The 20,401-nt window shown below is 43.1% G+C and overlaps 2 protein-coding genes across 5 annotated transcripts in view; one reads left to right on the top strand and one right to left on the bottom strand.

Annotated features, from left to right (window-relative positions):
* Positions 1–7,216, top strand: part of GEMIN5 (gem nuclear organelle associated protein 5) — a 36,409-nt gene extending 29,193 nt beyond the window's left edge. The window contains exons 24-28 of the mRNA XM_066613506.1: positions 1,195–1,452; positions 2,734–2,896; positions 4,315–4,846; positions 6,253–6,346; positions 6,743–7,216. Of these exons, the coding sequence (XP_066469603.1) occupies positions 1,195–1,452; positions 2,734–2,896; positions 4,315–4,846; positions 6,253–6,346; positions 6,743–6,925 (1,230 nt within the window). The 3' untranslated portion in view covers positions 6,926–7,216. The remainder of the gene's footprint in view (positions 1–1,194; positions 1,453–2,733; positions 2,897–4,314; positions 4,847–6,252; positions 6,347–6,742) is intronic.
* The window catches only part of CNOT8 (CCR4-NOT transcription complex subunit 8), a 41,965-nt gene that overhangs the window by 7,548 nt on the left and 14,016 nt on the right, over positions 1–20,401 (bottom strand). For 3 of the 4 annotated variants that reach the window (XM_066613507.1, XM_066613508.1, XM_066613509.1), the window contains exons 3-7: positions 17,654–17,847; positions 16,196–16,357; positions 14,091–14,235; positions 8,892–9,002; positions 7,606–8,750 (exon numbers count right to left, since the gene is read on the bottom strand). In XM_066613507.1, the coding sequence (XP_066469604.1) occupies positions 8,601–8,750; positions 8,892–9,002; positions 14,091–14,235; positions 16,196–16,357; positions 17,654–17,847 (762 nt within the window). In that variant the 3' untranslated portion in view covers positions 7,606–8,600. Of the gene's footprint in view, positions 1–7,605; positions 8,751–8,891; positions 9,003–14,090; positions 14,236–16,195; positions 16,358–17,653; positions 17,848–20,401 lie in introns of those variants that run through there. The other variant, XM_066613510.1, reaches the window with a different exon arrangement.

The raw sequence follows: 20,401 nt of genomic DNA, 5'->3' as shown, positions 1-20,401 counted from the left end.
TCCCAGCAAGTGAACTTTCCTACCCCTCTAAGCACAAGTTTATTTGTATATGTAGATAAATGATGTGGATTCTCTCCCTCCCCCAACACACACACACACACATATACACCCACAAGTAAGTGTAGGAGTCATGCATGCTTCTCTGGATACGACCACTGAAAGATCCCTCTTTCTGGTCATTGCCTGCCTCATTTCAGATAGTAAGGGCATGTGGAGAAAAGTCCCTGGAGGATTATCTTAGTGCATGGGTAGGCTGATACAGGACAGGCATTCTTAGAGGTATCCAGAGTCCAAACCCTGAAGGCCTTTAAAACCAGCACTCTGAATTGTGCTCAGCAATACTAACATTCTTTCTGCATTGACATATTGGATTCTCAGAGACTGCTCCTAGCTGGTTTGAAATACAGCTGTGGGACTGCGAAGTTTCCAGAAAGACAGTCACACATTTAATGCGCTGTAATTGTCTTTCAGGTTATGAGTACAGGTATAACTGCAGTCAGGAAATCCTATAGATCAGGGGTCTCCAAACTTTTTGGCCAGAGGGCTGCATCAAATATCTGGTGTGGTGTGGAGGGCTGGAAAAAAAATTTAAATATAAAATTTAAATAAATAAATTAGAGATTGAACTTAGGTGAATGAATTAAATGAATGAATGGGCTCATTTGTTCAACCTCTCTAGCCCTCAGAAAACCCTCCAGACACTATCAGAGCACAGTTCTGGTCATGTTCAGTTGAGTGGGCCAGAGGCTTTCAGGAGACAAGAGGTTGGCCGTGGGCCAGAAAGAGGCTTGCTGCGGGTTGCATCTGGCCCCCAGGCTGGGGTTTGGAGACCCCTGCTATAGATAAATGTACTTGCTATATTTTGAAAGAAGTCAGCCAGTGAGGTTTCTATTGAATATCCACGTTTTCAATAAAACCTTTCAGGAGGCTCTTTTCCTTTTTGCTTTTCACTTTGCATGACCTTGCATAGTGTTTATCTAGTTATCTCTTTAACTTAACCCATTTTTACCCATCTCGCAGGTGTACATATTTGACCCCTGCTATGTATATATAATGGGCAGAAATGGCTTAAGTACATTACACAAGGAGTTGTGCAAAACACACTACCCTGATATGGGTTGGCTTTTTTCTCTTTGCTTTTTAAATCTGTTGGTCTTGGAATCTCCCTTTCCTCACAATGTTGTTTATTTCTAGGGTCATAGATTGGTGTTCTGTCTTAATGAATTGCTTTACAAGTGTCTTAATGAAAAGAATCCAGTGGAAACCAGAAGTCCATCTTCACCTTGCTATCACAGCTGGACAGTGAAGCAAGATTGCTCTTTCGTAGAAATGGTGACTGATGTGTGGCAAAGCATATTTGCTGTGAATACTGCTAAACAGGCTCAGTACATGTATGAGCAACTGCGAATCATTGAGTATCCTCCATCTACCAGCAATACTCCTCCCAGGCAGGTAATTTGATTCATTATCTCTGTAGGCTGCCAAAATTGGGCAGCTTCTACAGTTTTTCTCCCTCTGAAGCATGAAAACTTTGGGTACTACCTATTGCCTTTGAACAGGGGGCAGAATTAGACCGTATGAGGACAGTAGCACTACGGGGACTAGACTTGATGAAAGCTCTTAACAAAATGTTGTACCGTATATACTGAGTCAAGAAATCCCATATTGCTTCTCTGTGACTATGTTATGCACATTGAGAAAGCATGCATCAGTTTCCTTGACTTGCATGCTTTATTTTTCAGAATTTGGCTCCTGTGTTTTATTGTGATCTAAGGAAAGAGTTGAGATTCTTAGAAGATTAGGGTGTGAGAGGTGTGTAAAGGTAGAAAATCAGGAACTTGCAAGAAACTATCCTGAAAAAAGATGCCCCTACCCTCCCAGTTGGACTCTTCTGTATTCTGGCAAATTGCACATCAAAAATGATAGTTCTTTTTACACCTGGAGATAAAATTCAATGCTCTGCAAAGCAATTGTTGTTGGCACAAGTGCTCTCTGCCATTCCCCACTATTGATCTGTGCTTTGAACCTACACTTGAAAACGAGATCAGGAATTGCTGAAGAGCTTTGTGCACATTGTCTCCTACACTGTGACAAAATTACTGATTTCTCCCCCCCCCCAAAAAAAAAGGAATGGGAAGAATAAGTGGTAGAAAACTCAGAATAGCCTTTGTTACTTTGTTAATGGTGCAAGCTTTCATCTGCACCAGCAGTTCTTAAACTTTTCTATCTCAGGAGCCATTTTCACTCCTAAAAGTAGTCTCGGGAGACCTTGCGAGCGCATGCACCGAGTCTAGGGTAGCCCCAGAGCACCAGTGCAAACTGGGCAGGGGACAGATGATGGCCACTTACGGTTTGCTTCTGGAGTCCCTTAAGGGATCTCATGGAGCTCCATGGCTCCTAAGAGTACACTTGAGAAATGCTGATCTACATAATGATGTATCAGCAAAGAATTGTGCAGTTAAAGCTGTATCAATGGGGAGGCAGCTTGACAGATGTGGCCTGAGTTCCCAAGTAAGTCAGATCAGTGATTGTAATTAATCCCTATTAAGCTTTTATAAATGATGACTTGGGTCCCCAAGATCACCACAGCTGAAAGCAGCAATGTAGAAAATAGACTGCTCGGTATAGGACTTTGATACCAACTGCGTTGTCAGCCTTAATTCAGCTTGTTCATTCCTTCTTAGTGAAGTTTGATCTAGAGAAAACTTTTGATTCCTCTTTTTCTTTCTCTAGCTCCTGTTCCATATCTCTCATGATCTGACCTTAGCACTTCTGAGTCATCAGACAGGTTCCTGGGAAGAGGCAGTTCAAGCCATCCTTGGAGCAGTGACCCGCAGCTATGAGGCTGGAAACTTCACTCTTATGCAAGAGATTTGCAACCTCCTCTTTCCTAGAGGTAAAGTCACCTTGACTTTTAACTACTTACCTTTGTGCTTAGGCAACTTGTAACTTCTGACAGCGAGTAGCAGCAATAAGGCTTTTTTTCTTTAAAAGCAAAACTTTTTTTTTTTGCTATGCCTCTTCTGGCACCAAAAGGGTCAGCAGCACTTCAAGTACCGAAAGCATTCTCGGTGGCCAGTAACCATTTTTTTCCATCTTTAGAATGTGCCAGGAACAGGTCCTTTCACATGATTTACGGCCATTTTCTGACACATTCTGGAAAATAATGACCAGCAGGAACCAGGCTACCAAGAATGCTGTCAGCCTGAAGCACTACACAGCTGAAGCCAATGGTAACTGCAGTGAGATGCAGAAAAAAAGGAAAAAAGTGTTAATACCCTGTCATGTCCCCCCCCCCCCCATTGCTGCAGCCACCTTCACCAGTTAAGCCCTCTTAAGCCAGCTAGGAAAACATTTGGTGGGCAGGTGTTATGACTTTAATTAGAAGGCTGAAGTAAAGCCTCCTTGGCTCATAATTCATATAGCATACTGGAAATGGAAGAAACTTCTGAGGTTGGAGCTTCTGCTTACATCGCTATGTTCAGATGTGCCTTGGGCTTGCATGCTCCCCTCCCAAGCCACCCCTCCTGATCACAACAACCAAGATTGCAGGTGTGTCTTTGTGCTCTCAAAATCTTTTGAGAATGCCCACCCAAGATGGGGGCAAAATGTTAGGTGCTCAAGTTTTTACTAGACTGTGGCAATTGAACCTCCATAATTTTAATTGTGATAATAGCAGTGCTGACCGCAAAAGCCTCAGAATGTACACTAACCAAGAACCTTACTTTGCCAGTTCATCCAAATGTGCAGTATTTGCTATTATTGTATCTATCCCATCTCTAAAAACTTTTGGGGGCAAGGTGACCAACTAACCTGGATCCAGCCATGTGCATCCTCGTGATTATTAAGGTTGCTGTTCTTTCATCTCATCTCATAAAGAGCAGGCTTTGATCCAGTTAAATCTGGAGTAGGATTGCGTATTTAATCTGTTTAAATAATAAGTATGTTTAAATAGTACAAATGTGTTTAATGAACTAGAGCTCTAGCTGATTAACTAGAAGGACTCATTTCACAATAACTGGATTCATTTTCTTATCTTATAAACTGCTAGAGAAGAATTCAGTACAGCATTTCCTGTTGTTGGTTCAATAAATGTTCTGCAGATCCATGAATGTATGGACCATATGCCTGCAGGGGTATTTTTCTGGTCTTTAACTAATTATTTATAATTATAATCATTATAATGATTCAATATATAGCACTTACTTATATTCATTTGTCTGGAATGCAGTTTGGAATTTCCTGATGTGGAACTGATTTTGGAGAAGGCATTATGCACAATATTTCCAAATGTGTTTAAATTTCTTTTGGCAGGCTGTGATCATTTGAGAGACAAGCTGGACAGCACTAACTCTTGGGCCATGGCGGCTTACACAAGTTTAGAGGCATTTGTGGCTTATGGACAGCTATATGATCTGTGGTGGAACCTACCTAAGGATTCACTTGGCCAGGAACTGCAAGGGCTGGCTTCTGAGGCTTGCTGTCATGAACAGGCTGCTATTGACCACAGCAACACTGAAAAAGTCTGTTCCCTTGAAGAAACTGCCATTGAAGCTGAATCTTTTTCCATAGAGCAAGGTAATGTCAATGGCTCAGAAGCTGACTTAGCTATCAGCCCAGGCCTGTTAATGAAGAGGCAAGGGCAACTGAGAGGCTGTAGAGTACTGCTTTCAGAAGAACATGCTGCAGTCCAGAGTACACAAAGGGACATCTCTAGAGTTCAGGCAACTGTGGCAGCCATGATCAGCCAGCACCAGAAGAACAACCTCCAGGAAAGTGCCATCAATAAGCAGGAATCTGAGACTGACTTGGAAAAGCCACTTTCCCCACCAAGCCAGAGTCAGTGGTAGGTAATTTTCCATAAAAAGATTTAAGGACTTAAGTGGCTGAAGTGATGGAGACTGTATATACATTGATCGTGGTAATATGCTGATGTGAACTGTTTCTGTGGGATTGCTTTTCACAGCTGCAAGATATAGTAATGTGCTGGTCACTGCATTAGGCCACAGTCATATGTTGCCATGTGGAGCCCTGACCATACAGAAGTAATTTCTTTGGGTTGCTACTCTGTGTTGGGGCCGAGTCCTAAAGAGGTGTGCAGCAATAATGAAGATTCCTACTCCAAATTTGCATGCAACAAGAAAAAACCTGGAACATTTTGAAAATATATAAGTGAGCAAACTGGCAGCGATTTAGCTGACCAGTCATCCTGATGCCTACTCCACCCCAGAAATAATTGTGGTGATGTGATATCACCACAATTACTTCCAGAATGCTCAGGGCAAAGCTGGCCTCTTCAGCAGAAGCAGATGGCCTCGCTCTGAACAACCACGCCAAGAATGGCTGTGAAGCGAGCAGGTTCTCCTACCCGCCCCACCGTCATTCTTGGCACAGTCACATGCCACTCGGAGTGAGGCCTGCCAAAGTGAGCAGCCATGCTTTGAGCAGCCTAGCTTGCAAGTGAAGGGGCAGGACTGCGGTGACCAAATCTCCAGGGCAGAGTGCTGCCCAGGGTCACAGCATCCGTGACTCCCCCCCCCTCAGCTAAGCAACTGTAAATTGAGTGAGAAAAGAGATGAGGTGTGGGGCATTTTCTTCCTAGAGGACCAGGTTCACTTGAGGCTGGTGAGTGGATTTATGGGTGTCTGTTACATTGTACCAATTAGGAAGGTAGCAGTCAGCATGTGATCTCTGGCCAGGTCTGTTGATGTGACTGTTTAAAGCCAGAGTACTGCTTCTGTAAACAGAAGGAGTGTTCTGCTGGGCAAAGGGTGCTTTGTGAGTGGAATACCCCTTCTATTCTCAGAGGGAACTTGTATTCACAGAAGCATTATTCTGGATGTGACCCCATACTCTTACCCAAACCGCTTTTGTACTTTTTGAAAATGCATAACACCGTTTTCTAGTCTTAATCTTATGAGTAGAGGTGTTTGAAGATAGTGTTTGTTTTACTCAAAAATAAGCCCATTGTGTTCAGTAAGACTGAGGCTGCAATCCTAACCACACTTTCCTGAGAGTAACCCACATTGAACAAAATAGAACTTACTTCTGAATAGACCTGGTTAGGCTTGTGCCCTTAGGCTGTAATCGTATTTTACTCACTGGAAACAAACACCTCTACTTGTGAGGAGAACTTGTAATCATACATTTGTTTCTTTTCCTTCCTTTTATGGTATTCAACTAATCAAGTGGCAGGTTGGGAAGATAACTTTGAATATGCTTTTAAAAATGTGATTTCTTAATTCTTCATAGTAAACAAGTGAAGGAATCAGTTTCTCTGCCCCATCTGATGCAACAACTTACAGAAGCAAATCAGCAACTAGCAGAGTTTCCAGATTATATAAAGGTAAGGTTTAAAGGACAGCAGAATATCTAGTTCAGTGGCAGCAGGTTTTTGGCAGGAACCTATAGCTAGTTTGATGTAAGGAAATCAAAATAATTTGGGTCTCTTGCAAGGTGCTTATAAGATCATGTGTTCCCTTGCAAGACTAGTGTATTCATCTTTTATCCAAGTTAATAAGTGTTCTTTTCAGACCCCTTCAAATTATGAAGATCTTTTGGCAAAGTGCTACTAGTGCATTTGTATTCCTTCCACTAGTAGGACTGCAAGATCTTGAAAAACTTCTGCTATTAATTCATACCTTTTATGAAACTGAGCAGTAAGATGGAATTACCATAATGTACTGCTGCCTGAATTTGCACATGGAAGTTCCACTATGCAACACTTTATTTTTCTTTTCAGGCTTCCCCTTTCCCAGATGTATTGGAATGTTGCCTTGTTCTGCTACACATGGGAGTCCAGTGCCATATGGATTTGGCTTCAGAATTACAGGAGCAGTCCTTGCGGCTGCTTAGAAAATATGGACAACTATGTATACATAAAGAGGTTTGCAGGAAGTTCTTACATGAGGCTCCTGCTTCTTAAGCTTTTCTCCTTGATATGAAGAACTGCTTGTGGGCACCAATTTGAAATAAATTTTCATTCTACAATGGATGGATAAGAGCCTACTGTTATACAGTCATGTTCACTTACAGGTAGAATTTATAGTGATGTTGCTTATCCTTTTGCAAAAAAAGCTCTACCCACTTTTTTTTTTAAACACTGTCAACTTATTTCATAATGTGGAAGACAATTATGCAAGGCGACTCTTATACATGCTTAGTAAACAGTCCTGTTATACTTTTGAGAGGTGAGGGATTATGGGAACCTAATCAATAAAGCAATGTATATTCTAAAACTGACTGAAAAGTGATGTACTTGACTGTCACAGAGACAAAATGCAAGTTCAAACCATTGTAAAGGTTCCATCTTCTTTAAGATGGTGCTTAGGGTTACATGATGAAAATGTAGTCTAGCACACAGCCTTCGAAGTACAGATTAGAGCCTCCTACCACCATTTTAGTGGTGCGATCAGTAACCAGTGGGCAGGAGGGGTTCATATCTCCCAGTGGAAATGCTACTTGTAAAGCATGAGAACTGTTATAAAACATACTTAATTGCCCTATGTGAAGTCAATATTTGCTAAGAATGCTGGTGGGATTTTTTTTAACTGAATAGTTTTGGGTCAAATACATTGAACACTCAAATGGAGAAGTCCAATAGTCTCACGCCTTAAGAGAAATCTTTATTTTACAAAATTAAGAACCAATATATATACACACACAAGCATTTGCAATAACAGCTTGCAATACTTTGCATAATAGAGTTTAAGCTTGTTAAAATACCCAGGCTTGACAGTTTCTTTTGATTGAAAGGCTTTTGGTTTTCAGGATTGTATGACTTGCACAAATGTTAAATGCAATTATAGTCTGACCATTTTCACTGGGGCTGCTCTTCAACATAGTAGAAAAGGGAAAGCTGAAGGTTTTAACTTGCCTTCGTTGGTTCTTAAACCTTAGAGACATCTGTGATTTTTATCCATTTACTGAACAGTCAGGTAGCAAGATGGGTAGAAAATGTTTCCCTTGAGGTGAAACCAAGCAACTGAAATCATTCCTGGTCCAGACTTACTGCAGTCTCAAGCATGCACTTTATTCCATTCTACAGTAGTTAAGATGAAGCCTACTGATACAACAACATGGCCCAGCAATCTAAAAGGAAGTAGGTGCTATCTATAATGCTAACCAAGACAGCCATTATGGCTGCTTTTAGGACATATCTAAATCCTTCATGCATTATGTTTCCACCACCAGGGCTGAATGGATCACTTTCACATATTGACTTACACAAAAGATAAAAGCTAGCAGAGGGCTTAGGAACACATCACCCTCATAGAGAGCAAAAGAAGTTTTAAAATAAGCTTTTAAAAGCTAAATTTGCAAGTGCATGAGAGAACTTCAGCTCCACTGAAAGTTCTGAAATGATCTACTCCTTGCAAATTCAGTAAGGTTTAAAAGAGGTATGTACACTGAAATTTGTCTTATTTTTACATAGGGGCAAAACAGTCAACCAGTTATCAAGTTGCTTGATTAGAATCTTCTGAGATTCAAAGATGTGGTTTTGCCCTCTGAAAACTCCAGTTCTTCTGCCATTGTTGTGAAAGAGTTAAGGAGGCTGTTTGCCTCCATGGACCCATGTCATGTTGGATGACACCATGTTATCACTGTTGCATATTGTTGATAATAGCCAAAATACTCATTTTCTCTTGGGCTGTTTCAACATCTTCACTCTGTTTTTGAGCTACTCCTGTACCGAGGCCATATAGTCTCCCACAGTACTTTGCATCATCAATTGTATCCTCAAAGAACAACTGCAAGAAGAAGTTACATTATAGTGGCAGACAATTCAGTCTAAATTAAAACATTTCTGCAGTGATTGACTGCTGAAATGCCAAGGAATGAGTGGCACTTGGGTCCCCCCTCCTCCTTCAAGGAAGGCAAGATGCACATACCTCTTTCATTCTGAAGAATGCCATCCCTGTGAGTAGCGAGTCGGAGCCAGCTTGGTGCTGCCGTCCAATGCGTTGCAAGTCAAGCTGATCAGCAACTTCCTGAAGCCCTCCCTGTATCAGAGGAATAAATGAAATGTAAGAATGACCAACTAAGTCCCATTCCACTGTTTTCTTCATCTGGCTATGACAATTTGAAAGGTGAGACCAGAATCTTAGGAGTCAGGGCTTCTGTCTTAAAGTTCATGTTGTAAACTTTGTTTACAACATATTTGTAAACTTTGTGCAAGAATTTGGTGATCACATAAGGGTGGATGAACAATGACTACTGAAGTGACCTGAAGGACAAAGCTGAATCTTGATAAATGCTTCTTAGAAGAGGGAAAGATACTGATGCAACTCATTACAATAGCAGCTTAGAGTTATGATCAGACTGAGTGGCAACCTGAATAAGGTCATCCAATGACCTACAGCTGACCAAAGATTTGAATCCTCCCTCACTTGACCTGAAAAGCCATGGTCAAAACATTAATCCAGCTTCACCACTTCTGGTGAAACATGTATGATATTCTTGTAACAAGGAATACTTCACACCATGAATATCAGTACTGTACATGGATTCCCTCCAGTGCGCGAAGCCTGGGTAAAGAAGGTATGGAGGATAGGCTGTTACCCATGCAGCAAATCCCCCCTCTCCACGTCGCTGGAATGGTCCAATGGAAAGGCAGAAGCCAATACGGTTGGCTGCATGGGTAACAGCCTATCCTCCATACCTTCTTTACCCAGGCTTCGCGCACTGGAGAGGACACTCCAACTTCGCCATATGGCGTCGGCACAACACGGGAAGCAGCAGTTTACCGGTTATAAGTCTTTGCTCGATTGGCGTAGAGCATGACGCCAGGGGCTGCTTCCGACGGTGGGAGAGATCATTGCATCTCATTGGGCAGCTACCGCCCGCCTTAAGCTGGGCAGTCCCCAGCCAGTAAGGTGTTGCCTCGCCACGGTCCGTTAACCTCATGGGGTGCAAACCGACAAGCGGATCGACAACTCTGCACCATGCAACAGAAAACAGAAAACTACTGCCCTAAAGCTGGGCACCTGGAACGTTAGGACAATGACACCTGGCTTCTCTGATGACCTGCAAGAAATAGACGACGCACGCAAAACAGCTGTCATCGACATGGAGCTGAGCAGACTGCAGATGGACATCGTCGCCCTTCAAGAGACTAGGCTGCCAGATTCCGGATCTGTCAAGGAGAGAAATTTCTCATTTTTCTGGCAGGGAAAACCACCAAACGAAACCAGGGAACATGGCGTTGGCTTTGCGGTCAGAAATACCCTGCTGAAATCCATCATCCCACCTACTGGGGGAAGTGAAAGAATTTTGTCCCTGCAGCTCCAGTCATCAGCAGGACCTATCACTCTCATCAGTGCTTATGCACCGACTCTGTCGTCTCCAGCAGAAGCCAAAGACAAATTCTATGATGACCTGGCCACCACTGTCAAGAAAATCCCTGTAAAAGAGCCATTGTTCATCCTCGGCGATTTCAATGCTAGAGTTGGTGCTGATAACAGTTCATGGCCCACTTGCTTAGGTCAGTTTGGCACTGGGAGGATGAACGAAAATGGCCAACGCCTGCTAGAGTTTTGCTGTCATCACGGTCTCTGTGTCAGCAACACGTTCTTCAACACAAAGCCCCAACATAGAGTCTCTTGGAGACATCCAAGATCAAAGCACTGGCACCAGCTCGACCTGATCCTCACCAGACGCTCCAGCCTTCCCAGCATCAAGATCACACGCAGTTATCATGGTGCTGCCTGCGACACTGACCACTCCCTGGGGTGCAGCAGAGTGAAACTGCAAACAAAGCGACTGTATCACACGAAAAAGGAAGGAAGACCTCGCATTGATACCAGCAAGACCCGGGATCAGAGAAAAGTGGAGGAATTTGCACAAGCGCTTGAGGAATCTCTTCCAGGCCCGGCCGACGCAAACGCATCCAACAGATGGGAACATTTCAAGAATACCGTTTACAACACCGCCTTGTCCATATTCGGCAAGAAGACCAACAAGGCGGCAGACTGGTTTGAAGCCCACTCTGAGGAGTTGACACCAGTCATTGAGGAAAAGAGGAGAGCTCAAGCAGCATACAAGGCCTGTCCCAGTGAGCGCAACCTGCAGGTCCTCCGAACTGCTCGCAGCAAAGTCCAACAGACTGCCAGGAGATGTGCTAACGACTACTGGCTCCAGCTCTGTTCCGAGATACAGATAGCAGCTGACACGGGCAATATCAAGGGGATGTATGATGGTATCAAGCAGGCCCTAGGTCCAACACAGAAGAAAACTGCCCCTCTGAAGTCTGCCACAGGCGAGGTCATCCAGGATCGGGCGCAGCAGATGGAACGCTGGGTGCAGCACTACTCTGAGCTATATTCCAGAGAAAATGTAGTCACCGAAGAAGCACTGAACAACATTGAGTGCCTGCCTGTGCTGGAAGAGCTTGACAGTGAACCAACCCTAGAAGAACTTCACGTGGCCCTGGACTCCCTTGCCTTTGGCAAGGCACCTGGAAAAGACAGCATCCCTGCTGAAGTCCTAAAATGCTGCAAAGAGATCATCGTCACTGAGCTGCATGAAATCCTCTGTCTCTGCTGGAGAGAAGGTGGAGTACCTCAAGACATGAGGGATGCAAACATCATCACGCTGTACAAGAACAAAGGTGACAGGGGTGACTGCAACAACTACCGCAGCATCTCTCTCCTTAGCGTTGTAGGAAAGCTGTTTGCCCGAGTTGTACTAAAGAGGCTCCAGGTACTTGCAGAGAGCGTCTATCCAGAATCGCAGTGTGGATTCCGAGCCAACAGGTCCACCACTGATATGGTATTCTCCTTTAGACAACTGCAGGAGAAATGCAGGGAACAACGACAGCCACTCTTTATAGCCTTCATAGATCTCACAAAGGCTTTCGACCTGGTCAGCAGAGACGGCCTCTTCAAGATTCTCCCCAAGACTGGATGTCCACCCAGGCTCCTCAGCATCATCAGATCTTTCCACAAGGACATGAAGGGCACTGTTGTCTTCAATGGCTCCACATCAGACCCTTTTGACATCCGAAGCGGAGTGAAGCAGGGCTGTGTTCTTGCACCAACCTTGTTTGGGATTTTCTTCGCTGTCCTGCTGAAGCAGGCCTTTGGAACTGCAACAGAAGGCATCTATCTCCGGACCAGATCAGACGGAAAGCTCTTCAACCTCTCCAGACTGAGAGCAAAATCCAAAGTCCAGCTGAAATGTCTGCGTGACTTCCTCTTTGCCGACAATGCAGCTGTCACTACCCACTCTGCCAAAGATCTCCAGCAGCTCATGGATCGTTTTAGCAAGGCCTGCCAAGATTTTGGACTGACAATCAGCCTGAAGAAAACACAGGTCATGGTTCAGGATGTGGACTCACCTCCCTGCATTACAATCTCTGAGCATGAACTGGAGGTTGTCCATGACTTTGTGTACCTTGGCTCAACGATCTCCGACACTCTTTCTCTCGATACCGAGCTAAACAAGCGCATCGGTAAAGCAGCTACCACGTTTTCCAGACTCACAAAGAGAGTCTGGTCCAACAAGAAGCTGACGGAACATACCAAGATCCAGGTCTACAGAGCTTGCGTCCTGAGCACACTTCTGTACTGCAGCGAGTCATGGACTCTTCGCTCACAACAGGAGAGGAAACTGAGCGCTTTCCACATGCGCTGCCTCCGACGCATCCTCAGCATCACCTGGCAGGACAAAGTTCCAAACAACACAGTCCTGGAACGTGCTGGAATCCCTAGCATGTATTCACTGCTGAAACAGAGACGCCTGCATTGGCTTGGTCATGTCGTGAGAATGGATGATGGCTGGATCCCAAAGGATCTCCTCTATGGAGAACTCGTGCAAGGAAAGCGCCCTACAGGTAGACCACAGCTGCGATACAAGGACATCTGCAAGAGGGATCTGAAGGCCTTAGGGATGGACCTCAACAAGTGGGAAACCCTGGCCTCTGAGCGGCCCGCTTGGAGGCAGGCTGTGCAGCATGGCCTTTCCCAGTTTGAAGAGACACTTTGCCAACAGTCTGAGGCTAAGAGGCAAAGAAGGAAGGCCCATAGCCAGGGAGACAGACCAGGGACAGACTGCACTTGCTCCTGGTGTGGAAGGGATTGTCACTCCCGGATTGGCCTTTTCAGCCACACTAGACGCTGTGCCAGAACCACCTTTCAGAGCGCGATACCATAGTCTTTCGAGACTGAAGGTTGCCAATACATGGATTCCCTAGGCTCTACTGCAACACAAATAACTCCAGTCTGCATTTTGTAAGGTTATCCATACAGACAAGTTAAAAGCAGAATCTACCAAGACAGGGTGTCTGCTATATTATACAAGTTATGCATGTTCAGATCACAGCCCTGATTGGAACATGCAGCTAGTTGTAGTTCATCAAATATTTCTTGCTATATGCTTATGTATTTTACCATTACATGTCTTATGTTTGGAAAGTGGCTAGTCAAAAAACACACACACCTTTGTCAAAAGCAAGTCATGTTTTTAAAGCATTAATGTAGAGAGCAGTAACAAAAGAAAAGAGTTATGCTAATTACAGCTATAATCTTCCAGAAGATTTACATCCATTCTCTCTCATCTTCCAGAATACCATTTATCAAGGCTGTACATTTATGACCTATGCCAACACAAAGATAGCTTACATGTACCTCATGTACATGTAAGCAGTCTTCCTGAAACCTGTGTTTCTGCTCCTGTTTACAGAAGGCTACAGTTACAACACATGGACACCAGAACATCAAGGGGCTTGAGCAAGAGCGCAGATACTACCCAATGTTGCAGGCTAAAAAATGTATCTCATTTGAGGGATCTATGACCCCAACTGCAGAATCAGAGAGCAAGGAGCATGTATTTTTGTGACAGGTATCGGAGGACACCATAATACAATGGCATTCTTGACCTCAAGGAAAATGTGACCACCACCAAATGAGACAACCAGCTGACTAGCAACCCAAACTTAATATGTAAACAAAGCGACATTAAATTATAGTCACTTGTTCATTAGGAAAACCATAGATCTACCACACAATATTTTAGCTCACCTCACTTTTGTTTACATATATAAAAGGCACATTCTAGTTCCAATTTTAACATGTACTTGCAAAATTATGTACCTTCAGGTTTTTGCAGCTCTTCATTAGGTACTTAACATCATATATGGATGGAAAGAAAAGGTTCAAGATATGAAAGAACTCGTGTTCCTCTTCTGGGAGTCTCGAGTCTGTCAGCAGTTTCACCATGTAACCAAAGTCATAGCCACTGATTGGAAAAAAATGTGCAAAGAAAGATCAGCCAGCAAAGCTCAAGGACTATATACCCATTCTAGTATTCCGTTTATCATGCAGGGGCTCTTTGTTATGAGTCACCTTATTATATCTTTCCCCACATTTAAGCCCTCAACTTTTTGGAGGAACTAAACAAACGATCCCTACACTTGTATCTCTACCGCTATAGCCCATCTGCATCTCTTTCACATCTGAGCTCTTAAAAGGGACATTCCTGATACTTAGAGTTTTCCATTGTTGGACCTGCATGCTCTTTCTGTTTTCTATAATCTCCAAGTTCTTGGGGTGATATTTATTACAGTATTGTAAATTTTGGCATTCTTGTTAACTGAACTAACAGGGAATTGACCTCTGTTAGCTTCATTTACCTCTCTTCCTCAGCATCCATTGCCACCACCCCTGCAACTTCCTGTAATGGCCACTAAGGGAATGCTGGAATGCCAGTCACTAGAAGAGGCAGCACTGGTGCTGGATACCAAGGGAGAGAGGTAAGTCCTCTTTTTGCACTCCAAGAGGATGGAATCGTTTGGACTCCATGGACGCAGTAGGCTGGGAGAGACAGGATGTGTGTATGGTACCACTTACTGGCTCTCTCTTCCAATTCACTGCATGACATGAAGTTCTCAACTCACATCATGGACAGGCTGCCCCTGTGGGGGTGTACTGGTTTATACATAAGCAGGACTGCATGCCACTCTCTACAACCCATATCAACGTTACTCTATTGTTTCTTATGGGATAACATTCTCTTTAAATCCAATCAAGTCAAAGATGTAAATGGGGTCTCCATTAACCCCTATCTGAAATTATTTCTTATGGAAGAAAATACCTCTTTGTCATTTTACTATAAATCCAAACTTTCCAGTCCCTAACCCCAACTTAAAAGAGACTTCCTGTACATTCTCCCTGTTTCAGTGCACTGTTTGCAGATTCAGCTAGTATCTACTGAACTGCTGCTATTAGGAGTCATCCTAGAGATTTGTATCTGATGGCTTTAGTCAGACACTTTTGCAGAAATAAATTTGTCAGTCCTGAACAGTCTTTTTTTTGTTTATCCTAGAGATAGTTGCTGAAAAGCACTGAAACAGCTAAGTAGGTGAATAATACTGAGAAGAAAGGTGCTTGAAGAACACGTACCAATATGTAATTGCTACAGAAATATTAACAGATAAGGGACAAGTCACAAGAGATCTATTTGGTGTAAATGGGAAAAGAAAACAGCTGGAACTAATAGCAGCAGGACTAAATCGTCTACTTAACTCCACCATCCAGCTATGAGCCCACAGTGGTTGTGATGCTAAAGAAATAAAATATCCATGCTTTGATTCTCTTATGCAACAAATTACTAGTCTTGGAGAGATAAAGTTTTGAAGGTCTGCATTTAGAAGAAATCGGCTCATTCGTACTCCCTCGGAGTAAAATTTTCTAGATACCTTTTTTGTTTTAAATTTTACTCTGATAAATGATTTAGACTAGCTTTCCATGATTGTAACTGCATGACCACCAAACATTCAAGAAGTGAATCTTGCTGACAGAGATATAGTGATAGGGAATGCTTCACCTGCTGAATTTCTGCTTGTCACGTTGTTCAAAAAGCATAAGTGCTCCACCTGAAAAGATGCTGGCAAACTTCCAATTCTTTATGCTCTATAAACCAAAAAGGCATAGAACCCTACTGCACAACACCTATTTCTAGTTATCAGTATGCTTCCACGCACACGTCAAAGTGCTGGTTTTGACCTTAAGCCCTAAAATGTTTGAAAGCAAGAGTTGAGGAAGGTCTAAATCTCTAAAATATGTTTAGTCAGTTGTGACCACCTTCCTTAGTTGTGACTGATTAAACTTATGATACAACCCAAAGAAAGCCTATGCATAAAGTTCTATAAAGTATGTTAGTCAAATCCTGGTTAATAGAGAAGAGCTATATGACCAACCTGTGAAATGAAAGCCACTTGACATTGTCAGAGAGGACCACACCTGAGGTCATAAGCAGCTCTGCAAAATGCAGGGTATCAATCCCTTCCTCCTCATGTTTCTGGAACTGCAGTCCAGAGCTTGCAAGAAGGTCTATCGAATCCTGAGAATACATATCTTCCCTGAATACGAAGACAAATCAACATTAGATGTCAAGGAAAGAGATGGCATAGCATATTGGCTAAAAGATCAAGCTACAAATCAGGACTTCTCTGGTTCAAATCTCATCTCTGTCATGAACTCAGCAGATGTCCTTAGGCCAGTCACTTCCTCTCAGGCTAGCAGCACAGTCCTATGCATGTCTACTCAGAAGCAAGTCCAACTGAGTTCAATGGGTATTCTCAGGTAAGTATAAATAGGATTGCAGCCTTAGGGTGCAATCTGAACCCACTTTCCAGCATAAGGGCAATGCAATTCTGAAGTAAGGGAACAAACTTCCCCTTACTGTGAGGAGGCCTCTGAGAGTGCCACCCAACTTCAGGGTGCTGCACACATTCCATTGGCACAGCTATGCCAGTGCTGGAAAGTTGGTTAGGATTTGGGCCTTAGTTGCCTAGCAGCAATTCCAGAATACTACTACTTATTTTACAGCATTGTCAAATAATGCATGTGAAGAGCCTGGCACATTATACAAATGTTACACATTATAGTTATTAATGTGAACATTGCAACACTGCATTCAAAAGGTGCAAAGAACCAAGAGCCCTAGGGCAGCTCAAAGGTTAAGAAATTTATTGTCACCTGATCCTGCATAGATGTGTTTGTCAAGGTGTTTATCTTTAAGGTGACATAAAACTTTGTTTTTGGTGCTACACAAATATTCTTCTAAAATTTGTTAACATTTAATTTTTTATTATTATTGTATATTTTGTAGCCTCTAAAGCTGGTACTATGAAAGAAATAGTTACAAATGGAAATGAAGTTGAGTTATAATTATGATCTCATTCCAACTGACAAGACTGTCATTTGTCTTTATCCAAACAAGTCATGCTGAATTTTATGGTAAAGAATTTTAACTGTAGGTCATGCCTGGATCATGCCTACTTATTTGCTATTGCAGATCAAGAAAAAAAACTCTATACCTTCTTGGCAATACCTAACTCTTCCTGATTTGATTTTTTTTTAAAGAAACAAATCTAGGAAGACGCCAATAAGGACTTTGCCTGGACTTGGGGGTCCAAATACATTTGGCAGTAAATCCTAGATTAATGGCAGTGTTTTAATGAAGCTTTGACAACAAATCAATCATTAACAGCTTCTGTAATGGCAGATTTACTTGAAATATAATCCCTCCATACTGGGATGGGAATTTTTCCTAACATCGCTCTGACTGCTAGTAAAAAAGTCTTGTTTCAACTTGACAATAGTTTTTCATAACAAGAGAGAGATTGTTCTCCTTGCTCAGACTGAAGACTTACGTAAGGTTGAACTTGAAATTAAACTGCCAGGTATTGATTCCAGTAGGATATTCTCCTTTCTCATTTGTGAAGGTCAGACCCAGCTGGATAATTTTCAAGAGGTCAACATTGCAACGAAGCAGTTGATACTGATAATCTATTGAGCTGCGAAATTCACCGATTGGCCGAACAACAACTCCAGGAAACTCGGTGTCCTAGGAAAGAAGGAAGGGAAAGTAGTATAGGTCAGCCTATAAGAAAGGTCAACCCAAAACTTGTAGGCAGTGATGAAGCTTGGCTGCTGCACCAAAACAATTCTCACTCTTTGTGAATTTCATCACAAGCAGGAAGAAAAAGCAAAGCTTCTACTCACAAATATCTTCACCACATACTCAGAGATAAACAGTTATAAAACGTATCCTAGATCAGCATTTCCCAATCCAGTGGGTTTTTTGGGTGGGTCATGAAAAGTTTCTGAAATATTAAAAAACAAGCACCCTTGCCCAGTTTGCAGAAGAAAATGGCAGCAGCGGGCAATCTGAATGGAGAGACCACTCTCATGGTATGAGGTAATCTTCATATCCCCAAACTAAAATGTTGTATTTTCCCATTTTCTCTAGTAATTAGTGTGCCATAGATTACATGTGAACCCAGTTTCAGTCTTTTGTTGGCCTGGAAGTCCCTAACTGCACAAAAGTCTGTGCTAGACTCTGTGTTGTGATTTTCTAAGTTTTATTTTTCTGGCATGTATATTTTGTTAGCTGCCTTAAGCTACACACCAGTGAGGGAAAGGTGGGATAAAAATATAAATAATGTCACATTTTGTGTATAACTAGTTAGAATAGAAGTTTCATGATGAGTTCTGCAGAAGCGCGTGTGGCTTCTGGGACACCAAGTTCCTCGGGAACAAAGTGCCAGGTAAGGCACCATGAGTTTAGTCTCAGTGCAAAAAGAGGGAGAAGGCAAGTGGGCCTCTGAGTTTTTGGAGAAGGACAGGGAGGACTCTGAGTTGTGAAGAAGAGAGGAGGAGGATGACGATGAGAAAGAGAAGGTAAGTGTACTCCTTCTCTTTATCTTTCTAACTCTTGTCTTCTAACCTGAAATAAACATTGAAATTTAGCTTACCTTTACCTAAGTTAGCACCTAATCTAACCAGAAAGAGGGCGTTTAAAGTCCAGCAAATTGGGGCTCAGGAGCTAGGTGAGGGCAATAAAAATATATATGTGAGCGAGTACATAGGTCTACTCTGAGCAGGAGCAGAATCCTACTCGTGAGTAAGGGCCCAAGGTACAGGCACTTGGAAAAGTAAATAAAACATAGGAGGTTAAAGTAGAAAGCAAGTTTTTCTACTTTGTTTAGATTAACCCTATACTTAACCCAAGTTAAACTTAATCAACAAGTGGGAAACCCTGGCCTCTGAGCAGTCTGCTTGGAGGCAGGCTGTGCAGCATGGCCTTTCCCAGTTTGAAGAGACACTTGGCCAGCAGTCTGAGGCAAAGAGGCAAAGAAGGAAGGCCCATAGCCAGGGAGACAGACCAGGGACAGACTGCACTTGCTCCCGGTGTGGAAAGGATTGTCACTCCCGGATTGGCCTTTTCAGCCACACTAGACGCTGTGCCAGAACCACCATTCAGAGCGCAATACCATAGTCTTCCGAGACTGAAGGTTGCCAATACAATAAATACAAACTTAATCCAAGTTAGAACATAAACTAAAGGTTCAGTAAATTGGGACACAGGATCTAGGTGAGAGCAATAAATAAATAAATAATTTAAATAAATGCACACTTAATAAAAGCAGGAGGTATAATTTAGATAGGAAGCTAGAGCCCAAACTAAACAAAGAAGAGGGTAATAGGGGGAGAAAGTACACTTGGTGTCTATTTTATAAACAGGGCAAAACACGATTCAGACCTTTAGTGTAGAAGTTCTGCCAAGCCCAAAAAACTCTTAAACCAGTGCAGTTTAAACTCAAATAAAAAGCACCTTGAGGTTAAAAAACAGTCCAGCCTAAGAGAACTGAATTAGGAGGGTAAGAACCTAGGAAGGGCCCGTTCCCAGCCAGCCAGGGCAATTTAGCTTAGCATAGTCATAAACTTAGCAATTTAGCAAATTAGCATAGTCATTGTCCTTTAGGAGGTTATAAGAGCCCCATTAGGCAAATCCAAGCACCCCATTCAGGAGCCTACAGGGTAGATTAGGCCCATCAGCAGCCTTTTCTCTTCCTAATCTTTTGTAATCTCACCTGGGAAGACCAGCCCCCTTTCAATCAGCAAGGAGGGAGGGAGGAGGAGCTAGCTATGGGTATAAAGCTAGCGCCTGCCACCTAGTGAGCCTCTCTGCAGAAGCACGCGTGGCCTCTGGGACACCCAGTGCCTTGGGAACGAAGTGCCAGATGAGGCACTGGGAGTTTAGCCTCAGTGCGAGTTCAGCAGCAGGGCAAGGAGGCCAGGGCTCCAGACACTGTCCTGCTCTTCCCTTGAGAAGAGGGCAGCAAACCAGTGAAGGGTTTTTAAGTACCCCTAAACAAACAAAAAAACTATGCAGTCAGACAGCCAGCAGCAGGGTAGGGGCTATCCAGTGTTTTGCATCAAGTGCAATATGTATGACTATATGCCTCTGGGGCATAAGTCATGGGTGTGTCCTCGGTGCAAGGAGCTCCAGGGACTCACGGAACGCGTCTGCTCCCTTGAAGCCTTGGTGGCCGACCTGGAGAAGCAGAGGCAGGCAGAGAAGGACTGTGGGGAGACTTGCGGGGAGGATCAGGCTT

Source organism: Tiliqua scincoides, chromosome 2 (genome assembly GCF_035046505.1).
Source record: "Tiliqua scincoides isolate rTilSci1 chromosome 2, rTilSci1.hap2, whole genome shotgun sequence".
Classification (NCBI taxonomy): domain Eukaryota; kingdom Metazoa; phylum Chordata; class Lepidosauria; order Squamata; family Scincidae; genus Tiliqua; species Tiliqua scincoides.
The sequence above is the reverse complement of the archived record's forward strand: the minus strand, read 5'-3'. Positions and strand labels throughout refer to the sequence as shown.